General features: G+C 44.7%; 1 protein-coding gene across 7 annotated transcripts in view; it reads left to right on the top strand.

Moving 5' to 3' along the window:
* Positions 1-18,519, top strand: part of LOC130595870 (lethal(3)malignant brain tumor-like protein 3) — a 40,652-nt gene that overhangs the window by 7,043 nt on the left and 15,090 nt on the right. For 3 of the 7 annotated variants that reach the window (XM_057402952.1, XM_057402950.1, XM_057402948.1), the window contains exons 1-11: positions 4,339-4,409; positions 5,842-5,950; positions 6,461-6,632; positions 8,045-8,102; positions 9,161-9,249; positions 10,134-10,238; positions 10,497-10,632; positions 11,114-11,205; positions 12,195-12,346; positions 13,922-13,998; positions 15,368-15,453. In XM_057402952.1, coding sequence (XP_057258935.1) covers positions 5,889-5,950; positions 6,461-6,632; positions 8,045-8,102; positions 9,161-9,249; positions 10,134-10,238; positions 10,497-10,632; positions 11,114-11,205; positions 12,195-12,346; positions 13,922-13,998; positions 15,368-15,453 — 1,029 coding nt within the window. In that variant the 5' untranslated portion in view covers positions 4,339-4,409; positions 5,842-5,888. Of the gene's footprint in view, positions 1-4,338; positions 4,410-5,841; positions 5,951-6,460; positions 6,633-8,044; positions 8,103-9,160; positions 9,250-10,133; positions 10,239-10,496; positions 10,633-11,113; positions 11,206-12,194; positions 12,347-13,921; positions 13,999-15,367; positions 15,454-18,519 lie in introns of those variants that run through there. The other 4 variants (XM_057402951.1, XM_057402949.1, XM_057402953.1 and 1 more) reach the window with 4 other exon arrangements.

Below are 18,519 nucleotides of genomic sequence, written 5' to 3'. Positions count from 1 at the left end.
AAAGTGGTGAAGTGTTAGTGCCAGTTTAGGCTGGTGATGCTCCCTTTCCCCTTCTCATTTCTTGCTCAATTGATTTCTGAAGGCAGGAAGTGTTTTAAGTAATTGTTTTCTGCTAATAGAAGTTATGAGCCTGATCTTCCTCATTCTCAGTAATGTCCACACAACACAGGCATGAAATCCCATTAATTTCAGTCCAGCATATGAAACATTTTCTCTGAAAGGCAAATGTTCTCAAGTTGTGGGGTTGAGTCTTTAGGCTCTCTTCATGTCAGTAATTGTGGGGTTTGCAGCTTCTGACAGCTGTCTATATCTTCTCTATTCGTAATAGTGGCAAATACAGATCTCGTGTAAATCAGAACCAAGATCTCATGGTCACAAACGTGGTGTTCTCTGTTAGAGGAGGGTGAGTGATTGTTGACTGTTTCCCAAATTGCTTTCAACTGTTATTTCAGTTCGATTGCACTTCTGATGGCTGAAAATGAATGCATAAAATTACCCTCCAGGCTGCAAGTTCTGAGTCTCAGAGGGGAGAAAGATTAATTTCAAGTGAAATAAATTGGAGCTGAAGGGACTTGAGAGCTCTGAAAAATCTGATTGTTGGTATTGCATCAGGCATTCAGAATCACTGGTTTACACTCGCATAAAACTCATGGAATCATGGAATGGTTTGAGTTGGAAGGGACCTTAAAGCTCATCCAGTTCCAACCCCCTTCCACGGTTCCAACACCTTCCACTAGACCAGGTTGCTCAGCTAATGTGGAACTGGCTCCACTGGCTTTCTTGGAGGTCCTTTGGGTGATCATTTGGGTGATCAAATACAGGCCTAATTTTTGCCCTGTATTTAACCAAAGTCATTATACTTCTGCTTCTTAAAAGAGCTTAATAGTTTTTTTTCCCATGTTTTCTCTTAAATAGCAGTACCATTCCTTTGTGGAAGCAGCTTCCTGTGTATTGATTCCTCTTAAGAGCATAGAATCAGCAAAGCACCATGTTACTTATTAGACTGAAAGACCCAGATAACATTGTATTTTATATTAGGTGTATAAGAGGACCGAGTACCACAGGTAGAAAGCTTTAGCTGAAAGATGGTAATGGCCTGCACAGGAAACTGCTTCATTCTTAAGATGCCAAACACTTCTTTTTCCCTGCAGAAACGTCAGACACTTTTTTTGCTGTTTAATCCATTTCCCTCTCCCTTTGTGCTGTATCCCAGTTCTTGCATGCACAAAGATATTTTTCCTTAATTCCCTTCAAAAAATTTTCAGGAAAGACAGATCATTTGTGTGGATTTTATGTTAGCAACCATGCTTTGTTGAACTCTGCTGTATAAAGGAAGATGCAGTCCTGATAGCACAGTTACGCCTTTCCAGAATGTAGGAATGAGGGATACTGCCTTGAAGAGTCCTGGGATAACACTGGAGGTGTCACCAGTCCTCACCATCCAATCACCAACTGCTCATAAAGATATCAGTTGTTTTTTGGCTTCTGGTGCTCGGCTCCCCCAGTTCCTGTGGCTGCAGGGACACCATCGCATCATTAAAGGAGGAGGTAACAGCCTGTGTCTTGCCTGGTTCGGGCTCAGTCAGAACAGGTCATTTTATGCAGGGCCCCATCTGCTAATCCAGAGTGACACTGGCACCTTCCCCACCTCCAGCTGCCAGCTCTTCTCCGTGTGAGCTCTGCTGCTTAATGGCACATAATGCTCTGGAGATGCTCCTTCCACTGCCCTCCTGCTTGTGATGCTGAGCTGTCCTTACCAGCCACAGCACCCTAGGGACATGCACCCCTGTGCTGCTGCTCTGCCAGCGTTTGAGGAAGGCGATAGGTTTCTCCTCTAAACTGGATGGTCTCCTGCAGGAAACTCGGTCCATTTGGAATTCTGTTTTCTCTGCAATGGATTGTTTCTCTTTTTGCTGAAATAAAAACGATGCTCTGTCTCTTCAGGGCTGCAGAGGAAGAAGGGAGCTTTTTAGAAGCAAGTCCAACATCTTTGAACCTCTAAGAAATACAGTTTTCAGATAAAGAAAAGGGAATAGAGGGAAGAACATTGGGGATAAGGCTTTGTTAGTGTGCTGGAGGCGGGAGCCTGAGCTCAGGAAGCATGCAGGAGTAGAGGAAGAGCAGTTATTCTCAATACAATGAGAAGCCTGCTTCAGAGGTGAAGCAAATGCTTTTCAACTGGGTTTAGCAGGTTTGAGCCGAGCGGATGGCTGAGAAAAGATCTTGGTCTAATCGAGTGCTGTGAATAAAAGCTTTGGAGCAGAGCTTGCTAATGCAGCCCACCTCTGACTTGTCGCTTTCAGTGTGGAGTTCAGTAGCTCTGTGTTGCAGGCAGTAGGATCAAGGAGGGAGTGACCTTTAGAGCTGTTTGCTCATCACAGAGGTGACTCTTTCATTTATTTATCTATTTCTCGGTGCTGGGTTGCATTTGCGGATGGGAACTAATAAAAGATGCACATTTACACTATTTGACACACTTTAATCATTTTAGCTGGACAGATGAAGTGTTCCTTCATTGCCTGAGATTTCATTAACCTTAAAGGATGTGAGTCTGAAGTCTGCTGCCTGTCATTCCTTTTCCATAGCTGCCTCATGGTGCGAGTGCTTCACTCTGTGTGTACAGGGTTGTCTTGTTCTGCATCTGAGTTTACTCTCGGCCTGCAGTAGGACAAGGAATATGCAGGGATGGGAAGCATGTCTCAGCTGGAGCAGAGCCTCCATGGAAGGCAGCTCATGGTTTCTTAAGGGTCTAAACTTTGGGGAGTTGGGACTGGGAGCTCAGAAACTGCAGCTCCTGGTCTTACTTGCTCATGGTAAATGTCACCTACCTACCTGCTGCCTGTGGTTTCTCTTAGGCATATTTCTAGGTGTCCTGCGTTCAGCTGTAACAGTTATTTTCTCCTTCTCAGTAACTGGTGCAGTGCTGTATTATGGCTTTAGCCTGAGAACAACGCTGATAACACACTGATGGTTTTGGTTGTTGCTAAGTAGTGCTTACTCTGATCAAGGACTTTTTAGTCCCATGCCCTGCCAGTGAGGAGGGACACGGGAAGCTGGGAGTGAGCAGAGACAGGACACCTGACCCAAACTAGCCAAAGGGGTATTCCATACCGCAGTCATGCCCAGTAAAGAAACTGGAGGGAGGTACCAAGAAGGCCCAGATCGCTGCTCGGGTTGGGCTGGGTATCGGTCGGCTGGTGCTGAGCAGTTGTATTGGGCATCACTTGTGTTCATTGGTTTTTTTTTTTCCTTTCCCCTCTTAGTTTCCTATTCTCTCCCCTTGTTACTTCCCTTATTAATGGTAGCAGTTTTGTGTTATATCTTAGTTACTGGACTGTTCTTACCTCAGCCCGTGGGAGTTACATTCTTCTGATTCTCCTCCCCATCCCACTGGGACCAGGGAAGGAAGAAGGAGGGGAGTGAGCGAGCGGCTGCATGGTGCTGAGTTAGTGGCTGGGCTTAAACCACAACACTAGGTCATTTGGGAATGCTTGGTTTGGATTTGAGACTCTCCCTTCTGTCTTTGAGTCAGGGCCCCACTGTGCCTTTCACTAACAAGTGGTACTGTGCAAGGAAGAACTTACTATATGATGAAAGGCTACTTCTCAGTGCCTGCTGTTCATCAACAGCCTCTGCCTATCCCTGCATTCCTCTGCTCCTCTGGGAAGTTCATTTCCCACCAGACTGTCAAGTGTCACTGAAGAAGGGTTGGGAACCGCTTGGCCTCTTGCAGCTCCAGATGCTCCCTGTGCTCTGACATCCTTAAAGCCCAGCCAGCACCAGCTGGGAGACATATTGGACCAGTTCTCCACTGGAATGTGACATCTCTGTCAATGGCTGGGTGGTTTCTGCTTGCACTGAGATTTTAGGGAAGTTGCTGTATGGCATAGCTGAAATAAATGTAGTGGTGCTGTGTTGGACGAATTTGAACCATCAGAGCAGAGGTTTGGCTTAAACTGCTTTTCTGAGGGCTTTTCTCCTGATGTGTTCATCAGAGGTCTGGGGTTTATAAGGGGAGCACATGCAGTGCAGGTAGAATTAATGTTGTTTTCCTTCATGGACCACAAAATGTATTGCTGGGGTAGTTTTGGGGCCTGTTGGTGGCACTTTGAGGGAAAGCTTTGTTGGGTGTTTCTGGCTTTTATTGTTACTTAATGCTTTTTAACTTATATTCAGCCACTTCTTTTTGTCCCATACCTAGTTGCTCCTCAGGGAATCCTGTTCCTTCCTGCCCCCCTTCCTAGCCCTTTCACTCCTACTTATTTGCTTGCTTTCTTCTCTTAACCTGCAGTTCTGTTTAAATGAGTTTGGACTGTTAGAAGTCATTACAGAAGCAGTAAATGCCAGCCCAACCAGCTTTGCTCCTGCTGCTCCTGACACTTCTGCTGCCTCTAGCACTGGTTTGGAAGGTGAGCTTTTTGCTGTGGGAGAGAATGTTGTTTCTGAAACAGCTTCTAGAAGCAGCTCTGACTGAAAGGTGTGTTGTGTGGTGCTCCATGTACAGCATAGGGGGTGAGTCACTGCCTTACTGCCAATATTTGAGGAGCAGTTTGAGTGTAATTACTGCGTAGTCGTAATGGTACCTTGTGCATGCACTGCACTTGCCCGTGTGGAAGGGAAGTGTGGTTGGTTGTAGAAATGATCTGGACTAGATTGTTGATGAGGTTAAGCATCCCTCTCACACCGAATTTTAACCTGTGGCCTAGGATCTCTTGAGGGGGTGATTCTGGGACGTTGGTCCAGGTTATTCCATAGATGAGTGTGACTTCTAGTTGAGCAGAGCTCTTCAAGTGCTCTTGGTTCTTCCAAGTTTTCCCTGTTCTGTCTTTTGCCTGCTTGGAATCACTGGTCCCTGACAGCACAGGGAGAGGCTTTAAGTTGTGATATGGGCAGGTATGCATGGAGTCTGTGTGCAGGTGGCCTCTCTGCCCAATTCCAGCCAGGACCATCTGACATCCATATTCAGTTAGAGGGAGCAATCAAATAGGAATGAGTAACTTCAGTTTTTGTAACAGAATGAGCACAAGTGCTGGGAGGGAGACTAAGGAAATGGCTTTAAAGAAAAAGCAAAGTGACTCATATCTCAGTGTTCTGGAATGTGGGGGGTTTGTCTTCTAAAGTGTTTAATGGTGCGTTCAGAACTGGATTGATCAAACCAGTGCACGCAAGCACTGCCACTGAATGCAGAACAGGAATGACGTGTGTGGAGGAGCCACCGTGCACAACTGGCACGTCAGGTTACTTGAGCATCAGCGTGGAGCAGATGCCGGGTAATGGGTATCACTGTGTAATTTGCATTAGGAAGAACTCAGATCATAGGAGAAAATAAACATAAATGAGATGCTGGAGTTATTCCTTACATTTTCATGCTTTCATTCAGATGAAGGATTGCCATAGATCCCTTGCTAGATGTAGAAATAATTGTTTCTATTCTCCCATCAATAATGTGCTGTTTTTAGAGGCTGCCTATGAAGGATTTTCCCATGCATAAAGTATATATAAAGGCAAAAGTTTTTCGACTTAACTAACCATATTAAAAGTATTCAAGCAAGATGGACTTGTTTGACATTTGTCTTCTTTCAAGGGAGAGGGTTACTAGGAATAAAGAACTGTAACAAGATTTGTAGCAGTGTCCTGCTTCTAGCCTTGACTTTATATCCTCCTTTAGCACCTGTACAAGAGACAGGTTGCTCCAAACTCAAAATGTTACAGATCAAAATGGGTTCACTCTGCCTCTCAAGGGTCACTTAATGAAAGTTTGCAAGGGACTTTGGCAGGACTAATTGTATGAAAGGTGCTTTCACATTCTAATGTAATAGTTGTCTGTCTTTGCTTCTGCAGTGCCCACAGAAGCTGTGCCCTGCTCCGGTTTCCAACCCTGTGAGCCAATGGATTGCTTTGGGAATGGAAAGTTCTGTACTCAGATGGGTTCCCAGCAGCACAGGGACAGGTAAAAACCCAGATTCTTCTTGTTCTGTGTTTGAAAACATTTAAAGAGAACATTGTGTTAGAGAAAAGTGTTGCTGTGAGGAGAATGAAGTCCTCAGAGCAAGTGTTACCATGGCAGAGCTGCCAGTGACCTTCCTCTTTCCCTCAAAGCTCCCATGCCTGACCAAGAGAAGCTCCTCTCCAGAGCTCCATCCCCATTTCTCTTCACAGCCTGCAGAAGTGCTGGCTGCCTGCTTGATGCCTCAGTTCCCCACCTTACAGATAAGGATGATGTCTTAACTTCCTGTAGAGTTGTAAAAAGGCAGAATTAAAACCCCTTTCAAACTGTGGTGGTGGGAAGCTGTGCCAGCACTTTGGAATGCTTTGAAAAGATACCTGTCTGGCAAATCCTGCAGGTGGGATTCACTTCTTCAGGTGCTCACTCTCCTGAAGAGGCACAGAAGCACTGGGAATGCTGCAGGACAATTGTTGCACTTTTAATTTGCCTTTGTTTTCAATTTTGGATGTTTAGTGATGCCAGAGACATTCCAGATGATTGCAGAAACAGGGGCAATGGTAGAAATGTTAATCCCAGCAGTGGCTGTCAGGTGAATGAGGCTGACAGACCTGTCAAACGTCTCAGGAGGAAGAGAAGACTGCTTCTGGAGTCTGAGGATGACGAGGAAAATGCAGATGAGGATGAGGTAAATAAGGCTGCATGTATTTTCTTTAAGGAGAACTGTGAAAAGCTGGGCCAGCTCTCTCAGGTTTCAGTGCGCAATGCAAGCTGAGCTGAGGGAGGTTATGATGTGCCTAGGAGGTTGGTCTGGGGCTGAGCTGATTTACATCAGTAATAAGAATATCTGGTGTGAAGTCTGGGGAGTCAGAAGGGTGGATAGCTTGTGTGAAGTCAGAGTCAAGATTTCAGACTGCGAGTGTATAGGTGTAGATATAGCCCTGAGCATCAAGTGTATTTCACAGCAGTAAACCCACATGCCTCTAATCTAGAGTCCGGGACTATGATGTGATACTGAAGATCAGTGTCAAACCACAGTTTGATTCCCTTTTATTAGGTACTTGCAAGTACACTCACTGCACTACTAGAAACCTTTATTAATGACAGATAAACACAAGTACCTCAGTCCTGACCTGATCTTTTCTTACCCTTCATTAAACACCTTACTTCCTTTAGGGGCTTTTTTGTGCAAGCCTGCACTCAGCTACCTCATGTGTAGCATCTCAGGCTTGAACCATTTTCTTTCTCTTCACGTATTGCACATGCTTTTGTAATGCAGAGACACTGGGGCAGGTGTTTGTTGGGAATGCAAGCTGGAACTTCTGATGTCATAAGCAGTTGAACTCATCTTGTTGCTCAGCTTTTCCCTGTGCTGTGTATAAGATGTTGTAAAGTCTGTATGTTCTCAGAAGTCCTTGCATTCTGTCTCTTTCCCTTCCTCCTTGTTTGAAACTGCCCCCCTGTCTCTTCTGGGCCATGTTTGGTAGGCAGCTTTGCATTTCAGATTGTGCCCTTTTGGGTTTGCTTTGAGAAGCAACAACCCTGGGTGAATTAAACATGAGTTTGAAAACCGTGTAGAAGAAATGGGAATGGCAGCGTGGCTTGAGCCTGACCATGTTTTCTGGGATGTTCATCTATGATAGTAGTTACTTGAAGCTTCTGCTTCTTTCAGGGCTTCATAAGTGACTTTTTTTGCTGTATCTATTCCCTGGCGTAGATGGACATAAGACCCTCTGCAAGGAAATGGAGGATTACATTGATGTTGCTTACGTGAGCAGTAAATTCTGCATTGCAGAAAGCAAATCCTGTGCATTGTAATGGAGATTTTGGGCCCTTGCTTTTCTTCAGTAGCCACATTGAAATGAACCTTAGTAGCATATATAAAATAATTTGTAAAGCACTTTGGGATGCTGCAGGATCAAAGTTATGTATGTAACATACCCTACTAACGTTCTTGCAGGGTTATTCAGGAGAAAATAATGGTAGCTAATAGTCCTGTTAGTTACATGTTACATCCTTATTGTACCTGCATTGTGAGATGATCAAAGAGGGAGGAAAAAACAATATTGCTAAACTTGTTTTTAACATATCTGTGTCTAGGAGAAGAATAAATCAAATAATATGAAAAGCCGCAGAAACACTAAACCAATAAAACAAGGTGAGCTAAGCTCATAGTCTCTTTTCTTTAATGTTTATAGATTATTTTGACTAGCTATTATAAAATGAATCATATTAAACAGGAGAGGAAGGGACAGTAGAGCTCATTTCACATGCAGAATAGCTGATGAGGTACATAACCCTCTTACCACAGCAGTCTTCTGAAGGGTATTAGCAAGAACATAGCAGATCTCCTTCTGTGATGGGCACAGTGCAGAGGAGCTGGAAGGAGACAACCTGATCCAGAGCTCACTGAAGACAACAAGAATCTTTCTTCTTTTGGCTTTAGAGAGCTTCATAGCCACAGACTACAAATGCCAAATAGCAAATAAGTTGTGAACAACATGTGATTGATTATAGACTGTGGGTTATCTTTATTATATACCTTAAGGGAGTCAGCGTATGTAACTGGGGGAGATTTCTAATGTGAATTTAAAATGTAATTTTCTGTGTTATAATCATGGTCCTACTAGAATGAATCCAAGCACCTCTCCAGGATGTTGTTTTCATCATCTGTGTACTGGTAGCTGCTTCTCTAATAGATGCATTGTGGTATTAGCAGGTTATAAATATATCTGTATGTATCTGTACCTGAAAAATCTTGTGAACTGAACAAAGATTCACTTGGCTTTTCATTTGTTTTAGGTTTATTTCAGCTGTCATTATATGCCTTTTCTGTGCTGTCTTCTAGTTTATATCTAACCCCTTATTCCTCTGTGACATCTCAGGAGAAGGAATTCTTTCCCACAATTTTCAGTTACTGTGTCTTGTCCAAACTTTACAGTGGCAACTCTCCACAGGCAGCTTGCCAGCAATCTGGGTGCCACAGTTCATTGGACCTGGGATATAATAAAAGACTTCTTTTATTTTAATGAGAAATGAGCATGGGTTTCCGCCTGCTGGAATTCATTCCTTGCCTCAAAAGTTGGCTAACACTGCCTCCTTTGGGGTACAACTGCAAAACAGCATTGGTGTGTACATGGGAAGGGAAGAAGAGAGGGCAGAGCAGGAGGAATCAGAGAGAAACATTCATTTTTCTCTTTGTGTTTGATTGCTTAGTTGTTCCTGGAAAGAAGAAGGTATGGAACTGGGTTTCCTACTTAGAAGAGGAACGGATGCCAGCTGCTCCCCTAAAACTGTTCAGAGAGGTTGGCAGCTTTTTCAACTCTTCTGCTATGTTTCTTGTCAGGCAACGCCACAGAATTACTAGCACAGTGGAGGCAGGATTAGAGCCTACCCTCAAGCCAGCAGTTACATTTATGAGTTGTTTTGGTGCAGTAAAACCTCCACATGTTTGTTTCCAGCCCTGAAGCGCTGTGGAGACAAGCATCTGCCCTGTGAGACTCATCCCAAACCAGGGTGTAAAAATGCTGGTTGGATCTCACTCCCAAATGAGGAATGACTGTTCTAATCTGCTTTGGGCCACTCAGGATAAATGGGCTGTTAGGTAACCTCCAGGAAGCATTGGAGAGAGAGAGCTTAATGTCTTTCATGCGTCCTGTGCTTCATCTGTGGTTGTACAACACCTTGTCCAGCTTTTCTCAGTAGAAAACGGCAAGTCAGTGAGTGCTGTGGGTTTTCTGGAACAACTGCATAACTGGGCTCCCAATCAAACGTGTCTTGTTCCTTGTACCATTAGGAGATGAGAAGTTACTCTTTGGGGAAGTCTGGACTGCTGACCTCGTGCTGACACAGGCAAAGGGGTTTTAGCTTTCCTGGTTCTTGAGTTGTGTCACCCCTCCTACGCTGGGCTCTGAATCTGCTGGAAGATTTGTTTGTAGCTAATAGCAGCACCCTCATGGTTGAGTTCTTTCAAGAGATGAATTAGAATGACAGATAAATGTGATCTATGGTGCTCTTGGCATTATTGATCTCTGTACCTGTGCCCGTCTGTTAAAGCAGCAATCAGTTAGTGATGGAATTCTCTTCTGAGTTGAAAATTTGAAGCTTTAAGTGTACATAATGGCTGCTCTCTGTTAGGTTTCATCCTTAGGAATTAAACCTAAATCTTTCCTTCTTTCCCCCATCACAGTATCAGTCATTCCCGCAAGGCCGAAATGGATTTAAGGCTGGAATGAAACTGGAAGGGCTGGATCCTGAACACCCCTCTCGGTTTTGCGTTCTCACAGTGGCTGAGGTAGTTGCTCTTCCTGACTTCGACTCCAAAAGTCCGTATGCATTTAGGCAGGGAAGTCACATTGACCAGTTTCGTTCTAAACTGTTTGAAGTGAGGAATGGGCGTGGAAACTGGGAGATGTAAATGAGGAAAAATCAAGCTGGCTTTTGGGAAATAAGTGAGATGTTAGATATATCTTTAAATACAAAAATGAATGGAGTGATTAGGGTTTCACTTCTGTATGACCCTTTATGATAACCAGAGCTCCCCTTATTCTAGGTACAAGGGTACCGAATGCGATTACACTTTGATGGTTATCCAGAGTGCTATGACTTCTGGGTTAATGCTGATTCCTCAGACATCCATCCTGTTGGCTGGTGTGAAAAAACAAGTCATAAGCTGCTCCCTCCTAAAGGTATGGAACAGCACATAGAATGGTGTACAAGAAACCATAAATTCTGCTAAGAACTGGTTGCCTTGACTCTGCATGTTTCATTTTTAGTATGATTTCAGTGTGAAAATTGCTCTGAATGGCTTGAAGGGAAGAGGTGGAACTAAGAGAGTGAATCACAAAAGAGCAGAACAGCTTCCTTTTGATATTGCCAAAGATTGATGTTGATAGGCAAATTAGGAGCTATTGGATGAGTGCAGAAAGCAGGGAGTCTCTTTGGGGTTCAGAACCTGTTTCTTCCCTGCATTCCATTTCCTAGAAACATCTGAAGGTTGAGATTAATGATTGGCCATGAGATGTTTTAGCTGAAATGCCTAACTCCGAAGACTGGGGAAGGGCAATGACCGTGCAAAGTTCATATCCCACCCAGGTCATTTCCAGTCCTGCAAACCCAATCTGAACCTAACAGGGCTGTGTACAACAATCTCCTGATCTCTCTTTCTAGGTTTCAAGGAGGGAGAATTTAGTTGGACTTCCTATTTGAAGAACTGCAAAGCTCAGGCAGCTCCAAAAAGCCTTTTTAAGACCCTCAGCACTGTGAGTGATATTGAATATAAGATGTTACAAATAGGTCTGATGCAGAGTGAGTTTTGACCAGAATATTGACGTGGTTTTAATGTGCTCACGGCAGAGGTGCAGCCGTGGTACAATCAGATAGAAGCTGCTTCCTGCTCTGATTTATTTTGAAGATGGGAAACGAGTACAATTTTTCTTTCTTCCCCCAGGCACTGACTTTCCAGAGTGAGAATTTGTATTTCCCTTCCTCCTTTATACTGGAGGAAAAGATTTACACTACCATTTAGCCAATGTATTACACCAGTCTGTTTTGCTGTGTCCCTACAGTCAAGATATTTGTGTCACTTCCCTCTAATTTAATCATTTCCAAAATAATTTCTGGTTTCCAGCAACATCCTCATGTGCGCCATGGGATTCATTATGAGGTGCTGGATCGTGAGCATTTCTCATCCTTCAGCCACTGTTGCTTTCTTTTTGGGTTGTTAGCCTCAGTTCCTGTATAGCACTCTCTCCCATTTTGTGTCACTCTGATGACACGAATTCCATGGTCTTACGGATTTGATGCTGCAGAGTTGATGCTGCAAAGTACTGACTTCAGTAGGATCAGGGACTAACTGTGCAGCTCTGTTCTGCTTCCAACTGTCACCTCTTTGCCTTGAAGACTCTCTTAACTTTTCCAGTAATAAGACAGGACCTGCAACGCTCACACTTATCCTCAGCCAATACTCATCACTGCAAGGCGTATGCATCTTAGCCTTGGAATCTGTAGTGGTGTTGAGTACCTGGAGATCCTTTTATTCCTGGCTACATTAGCTCTTCCTTAGGAATAACAGCAATTGTTGCCAGGACACATGGAAATCTTGTCTGTAGCCCTCTTGCTGGTAACTGGTGTGTGTTTTGGTGTGTGGGTTTCGGGGTTACAACCTGCAACAAATGAGTTGATAAGGGTAATTTAAGTGGCCTGACCCAGAATGTGGCTGATGTCCCTTTTCTCATGTCCTGTTCCTCAGCCTGTCACCCCCTCTGGTTTTCGTCTGGGAATGAAGCTGGAGGCAGTGGACAAGAAGAACCCGTCGCTGATGTGTGTCGCAACCATCACGGACATGGTGGATAACCGCCTGCTGGTTCATTTCGATAACTGGGATGAGAGTTACGACTACTGGTAAAGAGATGCTATTTCTAATACATGCCTATAAGCAGACTGTGGTTTATTTCACTCTTCCACTAAAGGTAGTATCTAATATTTTAAGTGTAGTCACTAAAGTTGGGATCTTGAATCACTTTTCAAGCATCTGAGTAATCACTTTGCGTTTTTACCAAGTGTACTTTGCCCAGTACCTTCCCCTGTTACTGGGGGAAGTTGGCTCAGTACAACACCAGTGGGGTGAGCTCAAACTGCCTGTGAAGGATTTGAGGTAAGCAGCATTTGAGGGAGTGCATCTGGCTGACTTGGGTCAGGTCAGGGAGTGCTCACCTTATCCATTCCTCTGGCAGAGCTAAAGCAAGAGCAAGCTCTGCTGGTGATCCCACCTGGAATTGGTAACATCTCTCCTCCAGGACCAGCAGTGGTTGCTGGCATGTCTCTCTGCAAGCTTGGAAGCAGGCAGTACTGAAATCAGTGAAAACCATTTCCATTTGCTTCAGCAGAGTTTGGCTAAACCCCTTTGAAAATAACAATGACTGCCAACATTGAGGCTTTTCAATCCTGACCTGCACGATGGTTGTTCTGCACCTGAGAATCTTGATCCCCTGCCCTCATGCTGGAGCCAGGTGGAATATTAAGAAATGTTTTCCCTTTTTGGTTCTTGTTTTCCAGCCTACATCAAGGGATTAACTTGCTTTGAACTTGTGAAAGCAACACAAGGCACGTGCTTATCAAACCAGCACTGGTTTGCTCAGTATCCTCTGTTCTCTCCCTATCTCCTTTTGTCTGTTTGCTTCAGAATAGGGACCTGACTGGTGGCAAGTTTGTCTATTCTTTCTCTGCCATAAATATGTCATGAGAGCTTTGTAACACCAGCATTTCCATTTGCAGGACTTTAGATCTCATCCCTTTACCATTTGAGCCAGGGAAGCTTTGTTTCTGTGCCATGTTTTGTTTGGAATTTGAAAATTTTAATGGGAAACACAGACAAACAAAGCTTCAAAGTACAGCTTGGCTGAAAACACACAGGCTTTTGCCTACATCTGAAAGACTGCTTTGGTCCCTTCCTTGGAGCAGATGTGACAGAAAGGGGATGTCTCACAGTGGCCTGTTGCCTCCTCCAGGGACTCAGAAGACCTAAACATGCAATCAGAGTGAGAACCAGACAAACTACCACTAGGTTTCAGCTAGAGTTAGTGGATTATGTGCAGGTGTTGGCAAAGACCTTACAAACCATTTCCCCTTTTCCACATTGATGTTGTTTTCACTTAGGAAAGAGGGTTTAGGTTTTGCTTCCATTCATTTTAGTTGGGATGACCTGGGATGATCCCTGTGGCTGGTATAGTCCATGTGTGGGGAGTTTGTTGTTATTTTTTAAAGCACCAGACATTCTCTTTTATGTTTCCCTAGTTTTGGGGGCAGCTTGAATGCTTTAAACACTTGGCATTAGACATTCTGACAACGTAATGCTTGTCTTCCACACCCACTGAAAGCATCTGCTAGGCCAGCAAAGGCGTATCAGACAGCATTTGAGATTCTGTTTTTCCTGGTGCTTGGAAATTAACTGGTGCCAACTTTCCCTCTTTGATTCAGGTGTGAAGCTAGCAGCCCATATATCCGTCCTGTTGGCTACTGCCAAGAAACTGGAACCCCACTGACAACACCACCTGGTATGTTGAAAGTGAAACTTATTTCCTGCCTCAGTCAAGTAACCTGCAAGCTTTACCTTCCACATAATTACGTTTGCAAGTTCCAGGCTCCATTCAGTCCTCTTCAGACTGAACAACATTAGTCTTTGTTCTTTTTGCCTCTGCATTTTGTTTTGTTTCATAGCTCTTTCAAGAACTGGTACAGGGGGTTGTGATTTGTAATCGTGTTTGGTTTCAGAAGGCAAAGAACCTTGAAGTATTTGTATCATTTAAGGTGAGCTGGAAGCAAGGGGACTCGGTGTTACGATTTCACAGATGGAATTTGTGGAAATGAAGGAGTAACTGAAGTCACATCACTTTCTGCTGCACTGGAATTCAGTAAATGAAGAGAATGTTGGCAAATGAAAAAGGACAGAATGCAGAGGAAAATCAGTGTTGTTTTCAGGCCTTGGGAGTGCTCGTTCACCTTAAAAATAACAACTAGAAAACAGTGATGTCTGCTGTTTGCTAAATTGACAGCCCTGGAGCAGGAATTCCTGTGTTAGTGGAGTGGACGGCACAATAACATCCCTCTGCATTGGAGGAATTAGCCTCTGTGCCTTTGCTGCTGATGCAGAGGGGGTTGTAAACACTTCCTCTTCAGCAGCACCACATTTGCTTCTGCTCCTGGAATGAGCACAAGGAGTGTGGCGTGCAGTTCCTCATCTCTGAGCACAAGTGCCTGTGCCCCCAGCACTCTCTGCAGTCAATTCTGATGTCTCTGTTGAGAGATCTGCGTGCAGCAGTTTGCAGACTGTCTAACGCATTTAGTCATTGCACCCTCTGCCAGAAGGAAACAATACGGAGGCTAAAGATGACTGAAATAGGAAGGGGGAAGAAAAGCAAAACAGTTTCTTAAATATAGTTGCCAGGGAGAGACATCCACTGTTGTCAGAGCAGCACATCCATGCGGATGTCTGAGATTATGGTAACACTGATGGAGCCTTTTATCTCCAGACTCCAGGTTTGCTCAGCTATGGGTGAGTAGGTAACAGGACATGAGAAGTTTCTACAATCTTGTGGGCACTCACACGTTGAGAAACAAGGAAATGAATCAGGTGATGCCATTGCACATCCCAGAACCCTCTCACCAGCAGCTTTCTCTAGCAAATAAGGGTTGATAAAGTTGTACACACATGAACTCTTCAGGTTTTTTCAGGTCAGGGTTAAAGCCCTGTGGGGAAGCTTGCCCTATGTGGTGTGTACGAATAAACAGACCAGTTTCCAGTGCCATCCATTGTAAGTGCTAAATTAACCTCATAACCATGCGCTGCATAGCTGCCTTTCTGTTGTTTGTAACAATAAACCTGTGGTTTTTCTTACTTAAATGGTAATTCTCTGTTTTTTCCAGGATACAAGGATTCCAAAGCCTTCTCATGGGAGAGATACTTGGAAGAAACGAATTCCCAGGCAGCCCCAGCAAGAGCATTCAAACTGGTTGGTGAATCTCTTTCTTTGGAAGGTGGGGGAAGCTGATGCTACCGACCCTTTGCTGCAAGGTGCTTTATTTGATGGTGGTTCACCATGGCTGTGCCAAAAGGTTTTTTCCTTTACCTTAAGCCTGAGTTGAAGATCATCTCTCAGTGCTGCTTAAACAGAACACACAGCCGTGGAAAGCTGTCTTAGAGTTTTGACTGAACATCTTCAGTTGCTCCATCAGCAGGTTTAAGGGAAGGGCCTTCAGACCACACAGCTAACTAGCTGTCAGAGGTATGTGTGAAGGGTGGTACCTTGCTTCAGAGAGGGCAGAGAGAGGAGCCTTCTGCTTGCGGCCTGACTGGGTGATCTCCTAGGTAACACCTGAGCAGGACTGGTGCTGGTTGAACTGGTTCCAGACTCTCCTTTCGTGGGGGTTAGAAGTGGATATCACTGGCCTGCATCTAAATGCAGAGATGGTTCTCTCAAGGTTTTATTTCTTACCTTGGAGCTCAGTGCATTTAGCTGGAAGCTCACTGTGAGGAGAAACAAAATCCTTTAAAATAACTTCATTTTAAACACCACGAAATTGATCATTTGTTTTTCTTAGCAGCTTCTTGCTCACCTTTGCAATGTGTTTAATAACTTTGCTGTGCCAACATGACACTCGACTTGATTCCTCTCCATGAAGAGTTGCAGGTTAATACCTGCTGCCCTCCTGTATATTTTGTTGGTCAGCATTTTGGGACTGAGGAGGAAAAGCAATCAGGGAGGCCTCAGATAAGGGAGGTAAAAGTCCAGCCAGACAAGGCTGATAATTGCTAGTTTTCAGCAGGTGTCCATTTGAAGTTGAAGGTTGCAAGGTAGAAGTAGAGAGAGGCTGGTTTTGCCTCTTTAGAGGGCTGAAAGGCCACAGCTGGAGTTATCTGCAGCACAGCTGAACTCCAGACATCCTTTGGATTAAGGTTTTCCAGGGTTGGACAGACAGCATCTTCAATCGTTCAGCGCAGCATGGGAAGGAGCACCTTGGGGCCAGTGTGCAGGATAATGAGTGAAGCTTGTCACTGGGGCATGTTTGTTGCTCCTAGGGGTAGGCTCAGCCTTTTTCTGAGATAAAATCCCAACAGTGCTGGAAACCAAGAATCTTCAGAATACAAGAGCAAAAAGAATGCAGCCATGGGGCTTCTGCACAGTAGGGGAACAATAGAAGTCATTTTGTAGAGACAGATATTTTGGAAAGGTAATAAAAGTCTTTATGAGAGCTGGGCTGGTTCAGCCTGGAGAAGGCTCAAGGGAGATCTGAGAACACCTTCAGTGCCTAAAGAGGCTGCAGGAAACCTAGTGAAGGGCTTTGAACAAGGGCCTGTAGGGACAGGCCAAGGGGAATGGCTTTAACCTGCCAGAGGGGAGGCTGAGATGAGCTCTTAGGCAGAAGCTCTTCCCTGTGAGGGTGCTGAGGCGCTGGCACAGGGTGCCCAGAGAAGCTGTGGCTGCCCCATCCCTGGCAGTGTTCAAGGCCAGGCTGGACACAGGGGCTTGGAGCAAGCTGCTCTAGTGGAAGGTGTCCCTGCCCGTGGCAGGGGTTGGAGCTGGATGAGCCTTAAGGTCCCTTCAGCCCAAACCACTCTGAGATTATATGATACAAAAAGCAATAGTGAAGTACAACCATTTTAAACCTCCTAGTCTGAGGTCCTCAGAAATGTCTCATTGTGGCATTCTTGCCTCAGATTTTCAGATTATCTGTTAAGAACTGTCACCTGAAGGTGACGGGAGCTTTGCTCAGGAGCCTTTGCAGCACTGAGTGGTCCCTTTTTTGGGTTCTTCCAAAGTGAAGTGTCTTCCCAAGGATGGATGCAACTGCCTTGTCCGCCTCTTGCCCTGTTTTACGGACATCTCTGCAACCATTGTTTTGCTCCTGCAGGTATCTGGCTTTGAGAGAATAGCAGAAGGGCCAGTTCTGGCTCTGATGAAACTCTGGAATATAAATTAGCATCCAAGACTCTGTTTTGAAGACGAGACACACACAAAAAGGCAGTTGATATATCAACAGTTAATAGAACTCTTTCAAGATCAAACCTCATTATTTTCCTGGCTTGGTTGGTCTGAAGTGCAAATACATGTCGCAGTTATCGATTTTCTTTTATTATTATTATTATTCCAGCTAGCAATTACAGGAAATCAGTACATAAAAGTACAGGTTGAGAGCCAGAACAGGCATTTCTCACTGAATTAGTTTTGAACAGGTTTAAAGAGCTATTTTACGTCATCTGGAGATGCTGATCATCAGCCCAAATAGCAGATCTTGTGTCTGGGTTTCTGCCTTCTCCCCTACCCAAAGCCACAGGAGGAGACGGCTTCGTTGTGAGCATCACTGTTTCATTCCATGGGCTGTCAATTCAAAAGCATTCATAAGCTATTGCCAGAAGGCAGCAAGACTTAAATAAATAGCCTGGCTCATCTTCAGGGCAGGATTTTGTTCTCCTGCACTCAGGCTCCTCAAGGAGGACAGACAAGGTTGGCTGGGTTCAAGAAGACAAGTCTTAAAACTAAAAGCAGTTTAGATTGCCTGGCTTCCTGTGTGTCGTGTGCCTGAAAGCCTCTGGGTTAATGTCTGCATCCAGGTGAAAAGACTAAAGAGAAAGGAGGTTTGGAGCCTGTTATCCCCTTGGCTCAGAAGTGGGCCTCCTTCCCTGCCCCCAGCACTAGGAAGGGTAAGGAAGATTAGGAGGGAAGAATGATTATAATCATCTTTTCATTAACCTGATCTGGTTCAAAGACACGATTGATCATCTCTTGCTAAAATCCTGACCTTAATGTGCAGGAGTGGAGAAGGACGTGTTTGGAATGAGCATCCAGTGCTGCACACTCCCCGGCTGGGGAGGTCAGAGCAGGAATTGCAGTCAGGCAATTCGAGATAAACGGAAGGATTGGTAAATGCTGCCTGTTACTGAGAGGTGACATCTGTGGGTGCTGCAAGGGGCACGCATCAGGTCAGAGGCCACGCTGGAGGTTTTACAGAGCCCTTTGGCTGCTGGGGTTTGAGGGAAAGGGCAGGTCAGCAACTGCAGCCGCTCTCACGTCCCAGAC

The sequence above is a fragment of the Pezoporus wallicus genome, unplaced genomic scaffold (assembly GCF_028554395.1).
Source record: "Pezoporus wallicus isolate ANWC-B61680 ecotype Strahan unplaced genomic scaffold, APGP_CSIRO_Pwel_v1 contig_14477, whole genome shotgun sequence".
Lineage (NCBI taxonomy): Eukaryota > Metazoa > Chordata > Aves > Psittaciformes > Psittacidae > Pezoporus > Pezoporus wallicus.
Note: the sequence above shows the minus strand (reverse complement) of the source record. Positions and strands in the feature narration are given on the sequence as shown.